The following is an 18,379-nucleotide window of genomic DNA, read 5'->3' on the forward strand; positions in this document are numbered from 1 at the left end:
TGGGAGGCTGAGGCAGGAGAACCACTTGAACCTGGGAGGTGGAGGTTATAGTGAGCTGAGATGGCACCACTGCACTCCAGCCTGGGCAACAGAGTAACCGTGTCTCAAAAAAAAAAAAAAAAAATGCCAGAACGTTCTGTGTCCCGGTCACACGCCCCACCTTTCACATGCCTGAGGCTGTTTCACTGCACAGTGCGGTACAGAGCTCTGCCCGCCACAGCGCAGGCATGTTTAAAACAGTTTGCTGGGAGTTCCTGAGAGGCAGTACTCAGCCACAGTGAGCATCATGGCATCAATATTTCCAGAAAAAAATCTTTAAAAATAGCTATGAAACAGGGTGTTTTAGAGTTGAGGTCAGGAAGACCCGGCCTGGGGTCCAGGGAGGCGAGTCTTCTGATGTGGACCCTGGGTGGCGCATTTGGGAGTCATGGCACAGCCGGAACCTCTTGCAACCCACAGATGGAGCCCGCAGGTGGTGAGCTTGGGAGGCGAGTTGTGGAGGCTGTGCTCACATCAATGCCCAGTGCCCCACCGAGGCGCCGGGCTCTCTCTCCTCGGGGGTGGAGGAAGCACACACAGGAAGGGAGGGGTGCCGTCGCACGCGTCCGCCAGTTGCAGCCATGAGATACGATCTGGAGTGGGACCTGCGCTCTGACCTCCTCTCATCCTTAGCCTTCCCCCAAGGACAGGCCGTGAGACGGATGTGGTCACCGGCCCAATCCAGGGGTCTGTGGCCAAACCACAGACAGGGAGGAAGCAGGCCAGGCCATCTGGGGAGCCGGCTCCCCTCCTCTCCAAGAAGTCATCTCATCCAGGAGCCAGGCCCGCCTGTGAGCGAGGGGAGGCTGCAGGTGTTCCTTCGGCCTGAAGCGTGTGAAAGCCAGAGGCCCCCACTCTGCTCTCCAGCCGCAACCCCCTCCCCAGACTCAGGGGGCCAAACCCGCCTTTCGCAGCCATCTGTCACCCGAACGTCTGCCCCAAGCTTTGTTCGAGCTCGGTCCACAGTGGGCCACGTGGTGTGGGAGCGTCCAAAGGCGGCTGGGGCCTGCCGGGGCTGCTGCACCCAGATCACCACTTGCTGCCTGTGTGGCTCTGTCGGACGCCGGCTCAACGATGCCCCTGAGCATCTGCCACCCGCTCTTCCCAGACTGCAGGGCACACCAGGCAAGACTGCACAGGGCAGCTCTGACGGGCCTGATCTGAACCCAGGCTCGGGGGGATGAGGGAGGGGACTGAGTACGTGCGACGGGCAGCGATGGACACCCCTCCCAGGCAGGAGAGGCAGCGCTACTTCTGACACACAGGCAGTTACGGGGTGAAGAGAGGGCGGGCAGAGGAACCACCCCCTCTCAAGGCAGTGTGCAGGACAGAGCCGAAGGCAGGGTCCTCCCACAGGGGCTGGGTGAGGAGGAAGGTGTGGGCAGGACCTGCTTCCAAATCAACAGCAAAGACAAAGGTCACCTAGAAACGGGGACTCCACCAGGCTCTTACCCTGCAGCACGCCCCTCCTGCCTGGGCCTGGTGAGTGAGGGGCTCAAGGGGAAACCGAGGCGGGAGCTGGCACTTCTGCGTGGGTGAGGAGGGCACCATTCTGAGGCCCCACCCACTCCCTGCTTTGGCTCCTCTGTTCCCAGGCTGCCGACTCTCAGGAGGCTTTGGCCCCTGAAGAACAGGGAGGTCAAACAAGGTAAGGAGCTTCCCAGCTCCCATTCCGACCTGTGATCCGAGAGGCACCATCCTGCAGAGCCACCTTGGTCCCAGGTCTCCAAGTGCGCCATGGCAGACAGTGCCAGCTATCACCGCTCTTTCCCGGCCCAGACACGGCCTCACGCTCTCTAGCCAAGGGAAGCCCACCGAGGCTCAGTCGAGCTTGCAGTAAAAGATGAAGCCTGTTTGCCTCCCTGTTCTCACGTGGGGCTTATCAAGTATTTACTGAGCACCTTCTAGAAGCCTGAAGAGGGTCATAAGCCGTGGTCCCTGAGCCCAAGCCAGTTTTAGGCTTGATTTCTGGGAGGATTGGGGGGGATTGGCACCTTCTGCTCAGTGACCCCAGGATGGGCCCTCTTGGTCTCTGTCCATATCTGGTGTGGGGGTTTTAGCAGGACTAGGCCTAGACTAGGGACAGGGAGGGCCCAAGTTCTGGCCAGGTCCAGGGTCCAGGGCCATTTGGGACCTGTGGGCATGGATGGAGGACACGGGATGGGGCATGGGGGATGGGCCCTCAGTAGATTCCCTTCACCCTCTTGTTGTCGGGGTCGAAGGGAGACTTCAGGTGAGCCCGGGCAGCGTAGGTCACCCCCATTCTCTCCAGCATGTAGTCCCCGCTCTTCACAAAGTCCAGTGAGACCTAAAAGCAGAGGTGGGGATGAGGGTCACTGGTGCTCGGGTGGATGCGTGGGGGTGAGGGTCACTCGTGGTGGGGTGGGCGCGTGGCTCACGCCTGCCTGCTTCTCTGGAGGAGGGCGTCTTGGCCTGGCTGCCTGCCCCACCAGCAAACTCATTCCTGAGCCAGAGGCTCCTTCCTGAACCCGGCCATTGCCCCAGAGCATGTGCAGCTCCTGTCCACGTGACCTTGAGCTGGAAATGGGCATCTGGGGTCCAGCAGAGCCCAGGTCTGGCAGCCAACACGACTTACACGGGACAGCACACCTCCTGCCCCAGCGATTCCAGATGCCTGGGAAATAGCCGAAACACAGCGGCTCTCCCGGACTCGGGCAAGCACAGCGGCTGGAGCAGCGCCGCGGCTGGCAGCCAATCCGGCTCGTATCCCTGGGGGCAGGCGGCGGCTGGAACTGCCTTCTAGACAGCTTGGCCTCTGTGTGCTCCCCATCCCACACCCTGGCTTGGCCCCCCTGCAAGCCCATGGGAGACAATCAGCCCCAGGTGCAGGTAATCTTAGGCACAAGGAGGGAGTGATGTCCAGCCTGGCGCAGCTGGTGACACCGGGCTGGATATCACCGCACCAGCCCGGCCTGCCCTCCTCTTTGCCACGGCCGCTATGAGGAGGGCAGGCCGGGCTGCTCAGAGATGCTGTTCTCCCTGTACAGCAATTAAAGCCAAGGCCGGGGCCACAGGAAGGAGTCTCAGGCTCTGCTCTGGGAGTCAGAGGGCTCCTTCTTGTTCCTGGCAGCTCAGGACTGGATGAAAATAAAAAACAAACTGAGCTGTTTCTGTGACAGGAGCTTGAGGAGCGGCGGTCCCGAGCCGTGTGTGTACCTGCAGGACGGGAAGCTCTGAGCTGCCCACCGCAGGCAGGCAGCACGGGGAGCTGGTGGCCTTCAAACGTCCACAGGCAGGCACAACTCACAGCGGGCACCTGGCCTTGCTAACAAATACCCACGAGGCTGGAGCTCCTTCCCCACCTCGAGCCTTTCCCACCAATGAGCAGGTTTCCCTGTCTTAGGAAGAAACCTGTTACCCCCTGGGGTGCTAGAAAACGTTTACCAGCCAGCTCTGGGGTGGGGCGGGCGTGACTGTGGCATCTGCCTGTTTCCATAGTGCAAACGCTCTGGACAGCCCTGACAGAGGTGGGGGGAGAGGTGCACTGGCGGCTCTGGCCTCATCGACTGGTTCCCCCCAGGCCCCCGGCTGTCCGTCTGGATGCCGTGTAACCTGGGCTGCCCTGGTCACGTTGGTGAGGGGCCCATCCCTGACTCGGGAGAGAGGCGAACATCACCGTTCCTTGAAGAACGGGGCTGCACTCCCCAGCCCACCCTGGCATGGAGCCCACAAACTCCACTTTGGCTGGGCCCCAGGACCGTGTCAGGAGGTCCTGCCTGCCGTCGAGCCACGCCATCACAATCCCCGCTTATGAAGAAGACCCCACTCTGGGCAGTGGGCTGTACGGTGACCCTGCATGGTAGGTGGGTGTCTGTCCACATTTTATAGATGAGAAAACCAGGGCCCCAAGAGAGGATCCTCATCAAGGTCACAGCAAGTAAAAAGCAGGTCCCAATGGCTGGTGGCATCGACTGTGTCCTGAGCCTCCCAGCTCCACCGCGGGACTCAATCCCATAGGCTGCCACTTCTCCACGGCTCCACAGGACCATGGCCTTGCCCAATGTCTGGCAGTGCCCCCTTGGGCCTGTGAGCTGGGCCTGCACATCCCTGCAGCTCCTGCTAAGGCCGGTCTGTCTCCAGGCTGCCCCTCCTCCTGGCTTCTCCCAAGTGCTCCCTCCCTCCCTGACTCCCTCCACGTGTCCGTCAGGGGCTCAGGCTGGAAGGCTCTGGAGCCAGGCCAGCACCTCCTCGCCTCACTGGGGCTTGGGCCAAATGTCACATCATCTCCTGTGAAGAGACGTGACCCTGCTCACTGGCACCTCCACTTCCAAGGGTCAGAAAGATGGGAGAGGAGGTAGAGACCACCCTTCCCCTCCTCAGAAGGCTGCCCATTGCCTGCCCTGCCACTCCTGGCCACCCTGTTCTTTCCAGCCTGCTCCTGCCTCCTGCAGCCAGGGGCCAGGGGCCAGGTTCACCTGGTGGGTGTGGGGTCGCCTGGGGTCAGAGGTGTCTGCGTGAGAAAAGAGAGGAGGGTAGGAACATGGGTCTCCGAGTCTCTGGTCACCCTGGGGGCCACCCCTGCACCCCAGGCAAAAGGTGAGCCATGGGTGGCTTAAGGTTTGGGTCTCTGGTGTCAGGAGCCAACCTGGCCAGCCGGCACCTCCTTCTAACCAAGGAAAGCCTGGAACCACCAAGTCAGATTCTTCCAGAAAAAAAAATAGAGCTGGGGAGTCCTCCACCTGCTGAGGCCTCTTCCTCCCCTTCTCCTTCCCCCTCCTCCTCCTCCCTCGCCCTCTTCTTTCTCCTCCTCTCTCTCCCTTTTCCCTCCCCCTCCTTCCTCCTTCTTCTCCCTCCATCTTCCTCCCCTCCCTCCTCCCTCCATTCTTCTTTCTCTTCCCTCCTCCTCCTCTGGGCCCCACCTGTGCCTCCTCCCTGTGCCCGGCACACTTAGGCCGTGGTGCAGGGAGCTGGTTTGGAGCTGGGGAGGGATCAGCGCTAGCCTCAGCAGGGCCAGAGAAGGGGACTCACCGGCCCGCCACTGGGGTCACGGATGTAACCATAGGCAATGGTCTTGTCGATGGCGAACCCAAAGTCGGCCCTCCGGACGTGGCCCACCACTTGGCCATTCCTCCAGATGGCCTCCAGGCCGAACATGGGTACTTTGCTGGAAGAAGCAGTAGAGAAAGCTGGGACCCAGAAACCACAGGGTGGGGACACGTCCACAGTGGCCTGGAGGAGAACAGGGGGCTGCAGGGTGCCCACCCATCCGTGGCTCCACACAGATAGGGCTGGCCTGCTAGGACCCTGCTGGTCCCCAGAGCCAGCCCAGCACCTGGCTGGACACCCGGGCTCAGGCTTCGAGTGAGTAAAATGAATGAATAGAAAACATCAAAACCAGGAGTGGACTTTGCTGTTTCCAGAAGCGAGCCCCGTATATTTGGGAGATGCCCTGCTTCCGATTTCCTTCCGCTGATCTTCTGAATGGTTCAAATGTGAAACACGATCGTGGCTTGCTCTACTCTGGTTCTTTTTTTTTTTTTTTTTTTTGGTGCAGTGGTGTGATCTAGGCTCACTGCAACCTCCACCTCCCAGGTTCAAGTGATTCTCCCGCCTCAGCCTCTGGAGTAGCTGGGACTACAGGCACCCACCACCATGCCCAGCTAATCTTTGCATTTTTAGTAGAGACAGGGTTTCATCATGTTGGCCAGGCTGGTTTTGAACTCCTGACCTCAAGTGATCTGCCCATCTTGGCATCCCAAAGGGCCGGGATTACAGGCGTGGGCCAGTGCGCCCAGCTGGGTTTGTTTTTTTTCACAGCACATACTTTATTCACATGACTTTACTGCCTGTGATATATGAATGCTCACTGTACAATTTTTAAAAATTGAAAGCAGGAAGACAGATTAAAAAGTAAGCTAAAATCACAGAAAGGCCAGCACCCAGGGCTAACTGGTAACACTCTGTGGCCAGTCTGCAGACTTCTGGGTGACGGGCTATCGTGGCTGCAGCTGTGCAAACGGGTCACCGCGTAGAAGGGCCGGGTTGAGACTGAGGCCGCCTCCTGCATCCACAGGCTGGAGTCGCTGTTTGGGTCCCACTTGTCAATCGGATTAGGGTGAGGCTGGAGGGAGGTTTTGTAAATATCTTTGGTTTCCCCCTAGTTCTCGTCCTCCATGTGAGGTCACCGAGTCCTCACGTGCTTCATGGAGGGTCAGAAGGTCGGGGCCAAGCAGGCAGAAAGGACCCAGGGACGCTGCCCTGTGCAAGGGGCCTCCTCTCCCGGAGCTGAGCCGATCCTGGGCGCTGGACGCGTTGTCACGAGAGAGGCGTAGCCCACAGGCACCCGGGAGAAGCCGCAGCACAGTGACAACGGGGCTCTGCTCATCCTCCCTCCCCCTCCCCTCATCACTCTGACACTCCTTATGAAGGCTCCAGGAATCTGGGAGAAGTGGCAGTGTTTGCGGCTGGCTATCAGCTCCATGTCCACAGAGCCTAAAGCTGCCCACTTCCCCAGAGACCTGCACCTCGGACCCCCGCTGGCGCCACAGGAGGGACTGGGAGCAGGGCCCGATCTCAGACCACCCTGCAACTCAGCTGGGACTCAGGTTCCTGGAATCCAAACTCTCCCAGGAGCCCAGGGAGCACGTGCGCCAGGCTACCAGCAGTGTGCTCAAAGCCACTCTCCGTGGGGAGAGCAGGGGGTCAGGGTGTCCCCAGGCGGGGTCTCCCCTTCCGCCTCTGCCAGGTGACTGGGCATGAGTCCCTGCCCCTTGGCACTGCGTGGTATCCATTTGTAAGTGGGGACGGCGGCCCCAGCCAAGCCGCTCTCTCCGCATCGAAGGGCTGTGGGGAGGACTGAACCGGAAGAGGATGGGAGGTGGTGGCAGAGTGACTGGGAGGCCAGGTTCCCTAGGTTCACCCTCCCAAGGCCCTCGGCCTAGACCCACCACAGAGGGGTGGGCTGGGCTGGGCTGCACCTTCCTCTCTTGAGACCTTTGTTTGAAGAGCGTGGAGCCTTCCCTGCGTCCCCACATGCCCTGATGGCCTGGGAGGGGTCCCCACCATGTGCAATTTTACGCTTCTCCCTGTCGGGCTCTGCCTCTCACCCGACAGCCTGTCCAGCGCCCAGGATCAGCTCAGCTCTGCCTTTAACAGCATGGGAGCAGCTGGCAAGATGGCCTCTCTCTTTGGCCTTGATTTTCTTGTCTGCACTGGGCTGTCGGGGGCATTCTGGAAGAGCATGGCTGACACGTGGGAAGTGTCGGTACCAGGGGCCTTAGACTGGGGGACCGAGCGGCTCCTGCCTGCCCTGGCTATGGGCAGTTGCTTCCGGGCGGGCGTGGGGCAGCGGGATACTCACTCCTCCACGGTGAAGCACACCAGGCGTTGGCGGAGGCCCGCGGCCCGCTGCTGCTCCAGCGCCTCCCGCCCCAGGAAGGGCACAGGTGACTTCAGCCTGCAGGTGAAGGCGAGGCCTGCCTCCAGGGGGCTGTCGTCCGGCCGCAGGTCCGCGTGCCAGTGGCGGTAGCCTGTGGGAAGGGAAACCATGGGGTCGGTGCCACCTTGAGGGGGATAAGCCCTTTGGGAGATGCATGAGGATGCCGCCCAAGCCCGCCCCTGCAGCCCCCCACCCATACCCTCAGAGCTGCTTAGTCACCCAGGCAACCCAGGAGGAGGCAGGGGCGTACCCACCCCAGAAGCTTCCCTGGGGCAAGCCCCCCAGCAGACTGCCCGTCAGCACTGCAGCCCTCTGCACCCTCAGGTGGGGGCTTCAGGGAGGGGCTCGCGAAGGGGGAGCTGCCTGACACCCAAGCTGGGTGCCCAATGCCCGAGGGAGCTGCCTGATGCCCACTCTGAGCCTCCATCCTTGCCCTGGGCAAGAGTCTGGGCTTCCTCCAGAGGCCAAAGCACCTGCTCCCCTGGGCCATTCTTCACAGCTCTCAGGAAAACCAAGGTGCCCAATTTCTCCCCAGCCTGGCCCTGCCCCCCAGGTGCCAGGCAGTGCCTCGGCTCTGAGTCCAGGTGTGTGCAGGTGTCACTGATCCCAACACCATCCCTGGAGCCCTGCATGAAGACCCTGGGCAGCAAGAGGGTTTGGGAAATGGGGGATGCCAGGTGCTGCGGTGTGGGGAGAAAATCATGGTGTGGAAAGAAGGAAGCCACGTGACGACACAGGGAAGGTAAACAGCTTCTCGGCCTGCAGGTGTCTTGAGCGTCACCCCCGCCTGCCCCGCTGTGCTGTCCAGACCCTGCACTCACCTTTCTCGATGCTCAGGGAGTCGATGGCACGGTACCCTGCATTGATGAGGCCATGCTTGGCACCGGCAGCCATCACAGCCCGGTACACAGGCACACAGGATGCCTTTGGAACGTGCAGCTCCCAGCCCAGCTCCCCAACGAAGGACAGCCGCATGGCCCGGACCTGGGGGACGAGGTCATGGCTTAGATGTGGCCAGGCCCTGGCCACCGCCTCCTGGTGGACAGCTCCTGCTTCACCGTGACTATCAGCTGGCCTGGGGCCACAGCTGGACTGCCACCAATAAATGGGGTCTTCCAAGGAGAGCTCCCTCCAGCTGCTCTGGAATTCTTTAAGGAGAAGGAAGGGGTCACCTTTGGGAGTGGGAGATGGCAGGTTTGCTGTCTGCAGACCTCAGCTCTTCCACGGGACTGGGTTAGCCTCCTGTCTGTCATAACCAATGACCACAGCTGCTGGCTGAAAACGATAGCAGGAAACTCGGTTCTGGAGGCTCAAACTCCAGAATCACCGTGCGGGCGAGCCCCGCTCAATCTGCAGGTGCCAGAGAGGGCCCTTCCACTTCCCGGGCCCCTCCGGTTGTCCTTGACCCGTGGCTGCACCGCTGCCGTCTCTGCCTCAGCCCTCACGGCCTTCCCTCTGTGTCTCTATGTCTTCTAAGGACACTTGCCACTGGATTTAGGACCCTCCCTATCCCTTGATAATGTCATCTGGAGACCCTGACGTTAACTACACCTGCAAAGGTCCCATTTCCAAATAAGGCCACATTCACGGGTTCTGGCAAGTTAGGATATAGACCTATGTTTTGGGGTTCGCCATTTAGTCCACAACAGGGACCTGGGGCCAGCGTCTCACCCTCCTTATGGCCCTGATCCTTGTCTGTAAGATGGGGTTGGAAGCCTGGCTGTATCAGTTTCAGAAGCTCTGAGACAGGTCTGCGAGGGGCAGGGGGAAGGCAGCAGCATGGTGCCGGGGACACCACCCTGGCTGCGCTTGGTGGGGACAGAGGAATCGGGGAAGGGGCAGCCAGGGGCCAAGCTCATTGTCCAAGGAGCCCATCACCACCATCTGGTCAGCCCCAGCCCGGCACAGGACTCTGAAGATAGCCATAGCCTCTTCCCATCAGGACTTGGCTTGGCTGTAAGCGCAACCATGTTCTGGGTGGGAAAGGTGGCAGAAAGCAAGACCCCTGCCTGGGATGCCAGACCAGCCTGGCAGGCAGAGAGGGACGGGCCTCCCAGGTGAGGGTGAAAGGCTCAGCACTGGGCAGCAGATGTGGTGGGAGGCAGGAGAGAAAGGCCTGTGGGGCTGTGGATATCTGACTGTGAAAGACACAGTGACCCCAGACCCTGCAGAAATGAGTGCCGATTATCACGTGCTTGTGGGCCAAGTTTCATCTCATCCCTCCACGGCCCATGCAATGGTGGAAATACTATCTATAAAGTCTGCGGACTGAGCAGACACAGAGGCTCCCAGAGGCACTGAGCGGACCTGGGCACACGAGGCTCTGCAGAGGACAGCTGGTGTCTTTCGGAGGGTGTGTCCCGCACACCTGCACACCAGGCTAGCACTCGGCCACATGGAGGCCACAGGAGCATGGGAGGCTCCTTGTACAGGAGACGTGATTTTCCTGGCACACTTGGTTCAGGTGCACGCCGTGTCCTCACCCAGCATCTGGAGTCTGTGTCCTCACCTTCAGGCAAACCCTTGAACCCACTGGCTCCCAAGGGAAGGCCCGAGTGTTCAGCCCTGAACCACAGAGCTCACAAAAGGAATGGGGCGAGCTCAGCGGATTGCAGGACCCCAGACAGCAGACAGGCCCGCTCTGTCCAGCTCCCACGGGGATGCGTCTGTAGGAAGGAGGGCAGAGGCCGCTCTCCCAATCACAGGAGCAGCTCCTTATAAACCTGACACTGTAATCACATGGCCGCCGAGGGGCTAGATTCTTAAAGCTTTGGAAACGGCGCAAATTTGCTCTAAGTTACCATTTGCCCAGTCCTCTTAAAAAACTCAAAATTGACACAGAAAATGTACTGTTGACATTTCCCTGCTTCCCTGGTGCAAGCCGTAGGCCCCTGACAAAGATTGCCTTGCCAACGGGGTTCTAATTTTAGACAGCCTATGGAGGAGCTCGGGGCTCAAAGCCAATCTCATTTTCAAACAGCAAAAATGATTTTTAAAGTGCACCTATCTGCAGCCCTCCAATTGTGGATCCCTGTTCAGACAAATACCTGTCACCCAGCTCAGTGACAGGGTCGGTGTTTATGGGTGGAGGGGAGGAAGTGGTCCCATCCTTCCTGGCTCCAGCAGCTCAGCGAGGACACAGCCAGCTGGGTCTGGGTCTCCACCGTAACCCGTGCACAGTCCAGCCCAAGAAACAGTCCCTGAACAAAGGAGGAAAACAGGGACCGCACCTACTTCCCAACAAAGCAAGGGGGGTCTGGGTAAACCCAGGGGCCTCTCTAAGTCCACAGAATCACTGGTTGTTGAGGCATCTCCCGTTTTCCTCCACTGAAGCAGTGGAGCAAGGCCAGTCCTCAGTTTTTTCCGAGTGGGGACCCATAAGGAGAGCGACAGGATGAGTGAGGACATCCAGAACATGGCCTTCCAGTCAGCCAGGCTTGGGTGGGAATGGCATCTCCCAGTGCCCCCGGGGTCAGCACACTTGGCCTCAGTGCCATCCTCTGACCAGTCGGCCAGGGACCGCGCATGTGCACCACACAGACGGAAGCACAGGGCCCGGCATGTGGCCTTCAGCCACCCTGGCTCCAATGAGCTGTGAAAGCCCCAGATGCAAGATGGAACTCCTGGCTGTGGATGGAGTCACAGAATTGTGGAAGATCAACAGGAAGGGCCCTAGGTCAGGTTTTGTTTAAAACCTTTCCACATCCTGAGGATTCCATGCAAAAAATCTGCTCAAATTATTAAAGTCAGCAAAGTTGCAGGAAATGAAGTCAAATGACCCTCACGTATGTGGTCACATGATCTCAAGGGCGCTGGGACCACTCACGTGGAAACAGTTTCCAACAAGTGGTGCTGGGAAGATTCGGTAGCCACGTGCAGAAGAGGGAAGCTGGCCGCTTACCTTCCGTCATGTCCAAAAATTAACGAGACATGGAACAAAGTCGTAAGGTACGATCTATTGCTGCAGAAGCTCTAGAAGAAAGTCCGGGGAATTGGAAATGGCAAGGGTTTCCTGGACAGAACACCGACAGCACAGGTCACAGAAGCAAACCCAGATGGAAGCACGTGAATCACAAGCACGTTTGCGCATCAAAGGACAGTAATAGTGAAAAGGCAACCCTCCTGCCTCGGCCTCCCCAAGTAATGGAGAGAATATTTGCAAAGCTTACATATGATAAGGGCCTTCTACCCGGACAGAATAAAGAACTCTTACAACTTAACAATAAAAAGTCAAACACCACCATTAAAAATGGGCAATGGGGCGGGTGTGGTGGCTCACACCTGTAATCTCAGTACTCTGGGAGGCCAAGGCAGGAGGACCACCTGAGAGGTCAGGAGTTCAAGACCATCCTGGCCAACATAATGAAACCCTATTTCCACTAAAAATACAAAAAAAAAAAAAAAAGTTGGGCATGGTGGTGGGCACCTGTAGTCCCAGCTACTCGGGAGGCTGAGGCATGAGAATCACTTGAATCCAGGAGGCAGAGGCTGCAGTGAGCCGAGAATGCGCCATTACACTCCAGCTTGGGTGACAGAGCAAGATTGTCTCAAAAAAAAAAAAAAGGAAAAAAAATGGGCAAAGGACTTGAATGGGCAATTCTCAGAAACAAATGCAAATGGCCAAGAAGCTGAGGAAAAGATGCCCCACACCACTGCCCACCACAGGCATGCAAACCCAAATCACAGGGAGCCATCACTACGCCCATGAGGGTGACAATGGCACAAACAAGAAAAAGAGTCACGAGTGCTGCTGAGCATGTGGGGAAACTGGACGCTTGTGCTCCGTTGGTGGGAGTGAAAAGCAGGGTGAGCGCTGTGGAAAACAGTGTGGCGGGTCTTTAAAAAATTAAAGACAGAACTTCCACGTGACCCAGAACCCCACTTCTGGGCACACACCCAAAGGAACTGAAAGGAGGGATTTGAAGAGGGATTTGCACACTCATGTGCACAGGGTTATTCACAATAGCCAAGGGGTAGACACAACCCAAGTGTCTATCAACAGAGGATGAAAAAGCCAGCCATGGTGGCTCACACCTGTAATCCCAGTACTCGGGGAGGCCGAGGCAGGAGGACTGCTTGAGCCCAGGAGTCTGAGGTCAGCCTGGGCAACATAACTTTAAAAAAAAAATTTAAAGTTAGCTGAGTGTGGTGGTGTGTGCCCGTAGTCCCAGCTACTTGGGAGGCTGAAGGGGGAGGGTCACGTGAGCCCAGGAGGTTAAGGCAGTCCTGAGATCGTAGCACTGCACTCCAGCCTGGGTGACAGAGTAAGATCCTGTCTCAGAAAAAACAAAAACAACAAAACCCACCAAAAAACAGATGATGTACAGACAAAATGTGTTCTATGCACACCACGGAATGTTATTCAGCCCTAAAACGGGAGGAAATTCGGACGCATACCAGAACGTGGATGGACACGTTAAAAACACATCATCCTGAGTGACGGGAGCCGGTTGCAAAAGGACAAATCCTGTCTGAGTCCACTCACACGAGGTCCCTAGTCACCAGATTCATGGACATCGAGAGCAGAATGCAGGCGCGGGCGCTGGGGACAGGGGAGGGAGTCAGTCCTTCAATGGGACAGAGCTTCCGTTTCGCTAAACGAGGACATTCTGGAGATTCGTTTCACAACAACATGAACATGCTTAACACTTAAACTAACACACCAACCAACAAACCAACTCCTTTTCTTCCTGGGAAACTGAGGCTAGGGACTAAGTGACCGGCACTTTGACATCCTGGGCCCCAGGAACAGAGGAGCCAGGGGAGGCAGGGTCTGCAGAGACAGAGACAGGAATTCGGGGAATGTGAGGGAATGGCCCAGGCCAGACCAACAGAAGGTCAGGGAGATACCAGAGACCTGGGAAAGGCGGTATTTAAAAAGGTAACAGCAGAGAATTTCCAGAAGTGAAGATGGTCAGGCATGAGCTGTCAGACTGCAGAAAGCACAATGGTACCAAATGGGATAAATACCAGTGAATCCCTGGGTGGGAAACACTGGGGTCTGGGCAGGCATCAGAGTGGGCAGGGCGCAGAGCGGGTGGGTGGGGAGGACAGGAGGGAGAAATGAAAGAGAAAGACGGAGAGAAAGAGGCAGAGAGAGGCCGGGCACAGTGGCTCACTCCTGTAATCCCAGCACTTTGGGAGGCCGAGGCAGGCAGATCACTTGAGGCCAGGAGTTTGAGACCAGCCTGGCCAGCATGGCAAAACCCTGTCTCTACTAAAAATACAAAACTTAGCCGGGCATGGTGGTGGGCGCCTGTAATCCCAGCTACTCGGGAGGCTGAGGCAGGAGAACTGCTTGAACCTGAGAGTTAGAGGCTGTAGTGAGCCAAGACTGCCCCACTGCACTCCAGCCTGGGCAACAAAGTATAAAAACATACATAAATAGACAGAGAGAGAGAGAGGCCTGAAATCCCGAAACCACCCCTTGGTGTGGCACTGGTCAATGCTATTCTACTACAGAACAGTATCTTTGAAGCACAGAGCTTTGGACATAACTGTCAGCCTAGAAACCCACCTCCTCTGGGGGTGAGAGGGGCGAGGTGGACCTACAGTGTCCTCAGATGCAGACAGAGCTTACTATGCACGATTCTTGTTGGAAGCATCTGTAGAGGATGCACTTCACCGTCCAGCACCTTCAAGCCCGGACCCCTGACCTCACCTGGCTGTGGCTTGAGGGTCAGACCGAGCAGATACCTGGCCAGGTGGGGGTCGAGCTGGAGGAAGACCAAGGCGAGGCGAACTCTGCCTCCTGGTCAGGAATAGGCGCTTTGGAATCAAACCCATGAAGGGTGGCGCTAAAGAGGACCCCTCCACCCATGGAACTAATCAGTCCCCTGGAGTCTGTCATCAGCAGACTGAGTTCTGCAAATCAAGGATTGGAGCAGGGGTCCTTCGTGGCAGAGTGGACCCCGCTGGGAAACGAGTCCCTTTCTGCTTGGTCCTGGCTGGGGGCGAGGACTCGGGACCCACAGGGCTGCCTGGTGCCCGCCTTCCCAGTGGCCAGGCGCTGTTCCAGCCAGTCATCCTGGAGAGGAGGAGAACGACTCCTAAAGCCAGCAGAGCCACCTGCCAGTGGTGGCCTCTGCTGAGGCTCAGACTCCTGGGCTGTAGGTTGTGGCAAGAGAGGACCCTTCTGTGGAAAGAGATCACTCGGGCTGAGGCTGAGGCCCGCCAAGTCCCCCACGCTTAGGCAGACGTCGCTACTATGACCGTGGCTCTCACTTCAAATTGGCCTGAGGGCGCTCTCTTTTTGGAGGGTTCTGGATGTCAGACCCCTCCAGGCCCGGGAGGGGCTTCTGCAGGATGCCACTGGTCCCCGGGGGTGAGAGACCCCTGCCCTGACTGTCCTGTTCCTTTCAGGCCACTCAGGTGGCACACCCGGTCCGCAGGCAGGTGCAGAGGCCTCCCGCCCTGGCCCACACGGCACTGGCACCCATTCCCACCAGCGTCCACCACCGTGGCCAGCAGGCTCGAGGTTCACCTGCTGCAAGGGTGCTAGGGCTCAGACCACGATCCCCCAAGCAGGGCGCCTGGCATGAGAACTAGGACTAAAGGAGACCAGAAGGCCTCTGGGGCAGCCCAAGCTTCTCTCCGACCTCCTCCGCCCCTCCCGTCTTCCCCGGGCCTCTGGGTCTCTGTTTTCAACCACTCCCGAGCTAATCAAGCGTTGATTAAATACATCTGGTGTGCTTTCCTCTTGTTAACCTGCCTTTTGTTACAGGGCTGTCGCCCGCGCCCCTGATGATGGGTGAGGAGAAGGATCACACCTTTTTCTTTCCCTACGAGGGCAAGGTGAGAACCTGGAACAGATCACGCCTCCAAGGCCCCCACTCAGGGCCCTATGCACTGGTTCTGCAGGAGGTCACTTGCCCCAGACAGAAGCAGCAAACCCAGAGCAGGACAAAGCTTCCAACCAACCACTACACAAACAACCTCGATCCAACCTCCCCTAGGGCAGCAGGCACTCCACGCTTTCTTCCCTCCCTCCCTCCCTTCCTTCTTTTTCTTTCTTTCTTTTTTCTTTTTTTGAGATTGAGTTTCGCTCCTATTACCCACTGCTGGAGTGCAGTGGTGCCATCCCAGCTCACTGCAACCTCCACCTCCCGGGTCCAAGCAATTCTCCTGCCTCAGCCTCCCGAGTAGCTGGGATTACAGGCATGCACCACCATGCCCGGCTAATTTTATTTTTAATAGAGATGGAGTTTTGCAGTGTTGGTCAGGCTGGTCTCAAACTCCCAACCTCAGGTGATCCACCCGCCTCAGCCTCCCAAAGTGCTGGGATTACAGGCATGAGCCACCATGCCCTTCACACTTTGACGGCAGCAGCTTGACCCTCGACCAGGAACACTGTGCCCCCGCCTGCGGGTCTCTCTGGGCTGCACTGGGGAACCTGCCCATGGCACCGGGTATCTGTCTAAGACCTCAGCCAATTTGCACAGGTTCTATAAATCAAGTTTTCAGGCAGAGGCTGGCCCCCAGTTGGTCTCTGAGTGGCATGTCATGGTTATCTAATGCGTGCGGGTGCAGCACGGCTCCATCCTGAACGAATCGAATCCTAACAGCGCCTTGACGAGGACTTCTTACTGTCAGGAAAAGAGATTCAATTTCCTTCTGAACTGAAATTAATTTTCAGAGAAAATCACTTTATCACCGTGCACCAAGGAGTGCTCCCAGCCCAGCACTGCCGCTTTGCAGCGGGGCCTGGCCTCGGCGGGGGCTCTGGGAACGCTGTGTCCGGCTGAGCAGAGCTCAGGGAGACACACCGGGAGAGCACTGCCCCCGGGGAATCTCGCTGGCCTGGAGGCAGATATTTGGGGAGCAAGGACAGCTGGTCTGCTGGCTGCCGAGTGAACAATAACTTCTCCCCACCCTGCTTGTTCCTCTAGCAGTCCAGGGATCGTGGCGGCCTGGGTCAGATCCCAGCCTCTCAGAGAAGAATCACGGCAGAGCAGCAGCAGCGCTCAGCTGGGAATCACGCCCAAGGAGTCTGGTGGCGAGGAGGGTCTTTGGGCAGCAGCAGGCGCCCCCTCTCATGCCCAGGGCCCGGATCTGCAGCTCTGGCCCTCGCCCTCATCGGCCCTCACGTCTGCTTTCCACCCAGAGGTTCCGCTGACTGCGCAGCACACGCATTCCTCTCCTGCATCTGCTTGGCTGGAATCCAATCGATCGCCTATACATACTTGGCTCAGCCCCACGCTCCAGCCCAGCGTTTCTTCACGTTGAGGGATATGTCATCAACACATTTTTAAGCCAGCACAAGATATTATTTAGGAGAATGAAATTCTCCCGGGATTCAGAGACTCCAGAATGTCTGGATAGACTTATGGAATGACCCGGAAAGAATTTTAGACATCGTGCTAGACTTCATGCTATAGGTGGGGACACTGAGGCCCAGAGAGGCGCCCCACAGACGGACAGGGCAGGACGGGAAGCCAGGTGTCTGGCCTGAGCTCCACGGAGCCTTCAGGGTCACAAGGAAGCTTCGGTCCCAAACCCCCCAGTGTCTGTGGCTGACCCAACTCCCATCGCCCGCCTGCCTGTGAGGCCCCACAGGGGGAGCTGGCTGTGGCCAATGGCTGAAGCCCCACTCATCTTGACGGCCAGGAAATGGGGAAGCCACTGTGTCCCAGGCTGGGGCCACCTGGGAATGTGTGGCCTGGCCGCTTTGAAGGACAGCTCCCAGGTCAGCAAAAACTGTAATATTGACACCAAGGACCCAACACCTCTGCTCTCCTGGCCCCACCTCCCCAGGGCTCTCGAGTGAAGGCGGCAGTCCCTGAGGACACGATCTGCCGCTGCTCCGTCTTCCACACCCTCAGTGGTGCCCACTCCTCAAGTCCTGACCCCTTCTCATGGGAGCTGGACCCACTGGCCACCCAACAACTTCAAGCCCCGAGAGCCCTGACCGCCGAGCCCACCCTGGCCACTCCGGAGAGCCGCAGGGAGGACAAGGAGGGAGATGGCCAAGGAGGAGCCAGTGGGCTGCAGTCAGTGCTGGGCACCAGGGTCTCTAGGTGAAGACGGTTAGCCCCAGCTCACCCCCAGCCTGCCCCCAACGGGCCCCATGGACTCCAAGCACATGAGCATGGGAGGGACCCCACAGAACCAGCCACTTAGCCCAGGTGACAGTAAATCTGTGTGCTCTAACGCCATGTGTCCTCCCAAGGAGAGTGACCCTGGGGCACCGGCTGTCCCCGGCCAGAAGCTTGTCCATGCAGACAGCCAGTGCCGTGGGGAGACAGAAGCCTGCCCTCAGCATCGGGGGCATCTGCTGCCCTGGTCTTGCCACAGGGCTGGGAGGTGTTGGCATGGGGACCGCAGGGACTGGAAGAATGCTGGAGGGTGGCGGGTGGAGTGGGGACAGTCGATGTGGGCTCCTGGCTCATCCACAGGCCCCTGGGGTCAGTCCCAGGGCAGAGCCCCTCCAACACGGCCCACACTTTGTCCCCAGCCGAAAGGCAAGACCCAGGTGTCCGTCTCTTGCCAGCAGGGACACCTGGGCCTCGCCCCACCCTGTCTCTTGCCAGCACAGGACACCTGGGCCTCACCCCACTCTGTCTCTTGCCAACATGGGACACCTGGGTCTCATCCCACCCTGTCTCCTGCCAGCACGGGACACCTGGGCCTCACCCCACTCTGTCTCTTGCCAACACGGGACACCTGGGTCTCATCCCACCCTGTCTCCTGCCAGCACAGGACACCTGGGCCTCGCCCCACCCTCTGTCTCTTGCCAACATGGGACACCTGGGTCTCGCCCCACCCTGTCTCCTGCCAGCACGGGACACCTGGGCCTCACCCCACCCTGTCTCCTGCCAGCACTCAGTTCTCTGTGGCCACCTTTGTGGGATTCTCGGTTCCCTGAGAACTCCTTGGCCTGTGGTCATCACTCACCCTGCCCAGGACCTCTCTCCAGTATAGGCTGGGCTGTGGCTGCAGGTC

The 18,379-nt window shown here is 58.5% G+C and overlaps 1 protein-coding gene across 6 annotated transcripts in view; it reads right to left on the minus strand.

Moving 5' to 3' along the window:
- Positions 1-1,898: 1,898 nt before the first annotated feature.
- The window catches only part of SARDH (sarcosine dehydrogenase), a 77,963-nt gene continuing 61,482 nt past the window's right edge, over positions 1,899-18,379 (minus strand). For all 6 annotated transcript variants that reach the window (XM_064371764.1, XM_012445250.3, XM_064371766.1 and 3 more), the window contains 4 exons: positions 8,260-8,422; positions 7,361-7,529; positions 5,029-5,164; positions 1,899-2,347 (listed from right to left, as the gene is read on the minus strand). In XM_064371764.1, coding sequence (XP_064227834.1) covers positions 2,222-2,347; positions 5,029-5,164; positions 7,361-7,529; positions 8,260-8,422 — 594 coding nt within the window. In that variant the 3' untranslated portion in view covers positions 1,899-2,221. The remainder of the gene's footprint in view (positions 2,348-5,028; positions 5,165-7,360; positions 7,530-8,259; positions 8,423-18,379) is intronic.

The sequence above is a fragment of the Aotus nancymaae genome, unplaced genomic scaffold, assembly GCF_030222135.1.
Source record: "Aotus nancymaae isolate 86718 unplaced genomic scaffold, 86718_ANA_hifiasm-v0.15.2.pri h1tg000158l, whole genome shotgun sequence".
NCBI classification, from domain to species: domain Eukaryota; kingdom Metazoa; phylum Chordata; class Mammalia; order Primates; family Aotidae; genus Aotus; species Aotus nancymaae.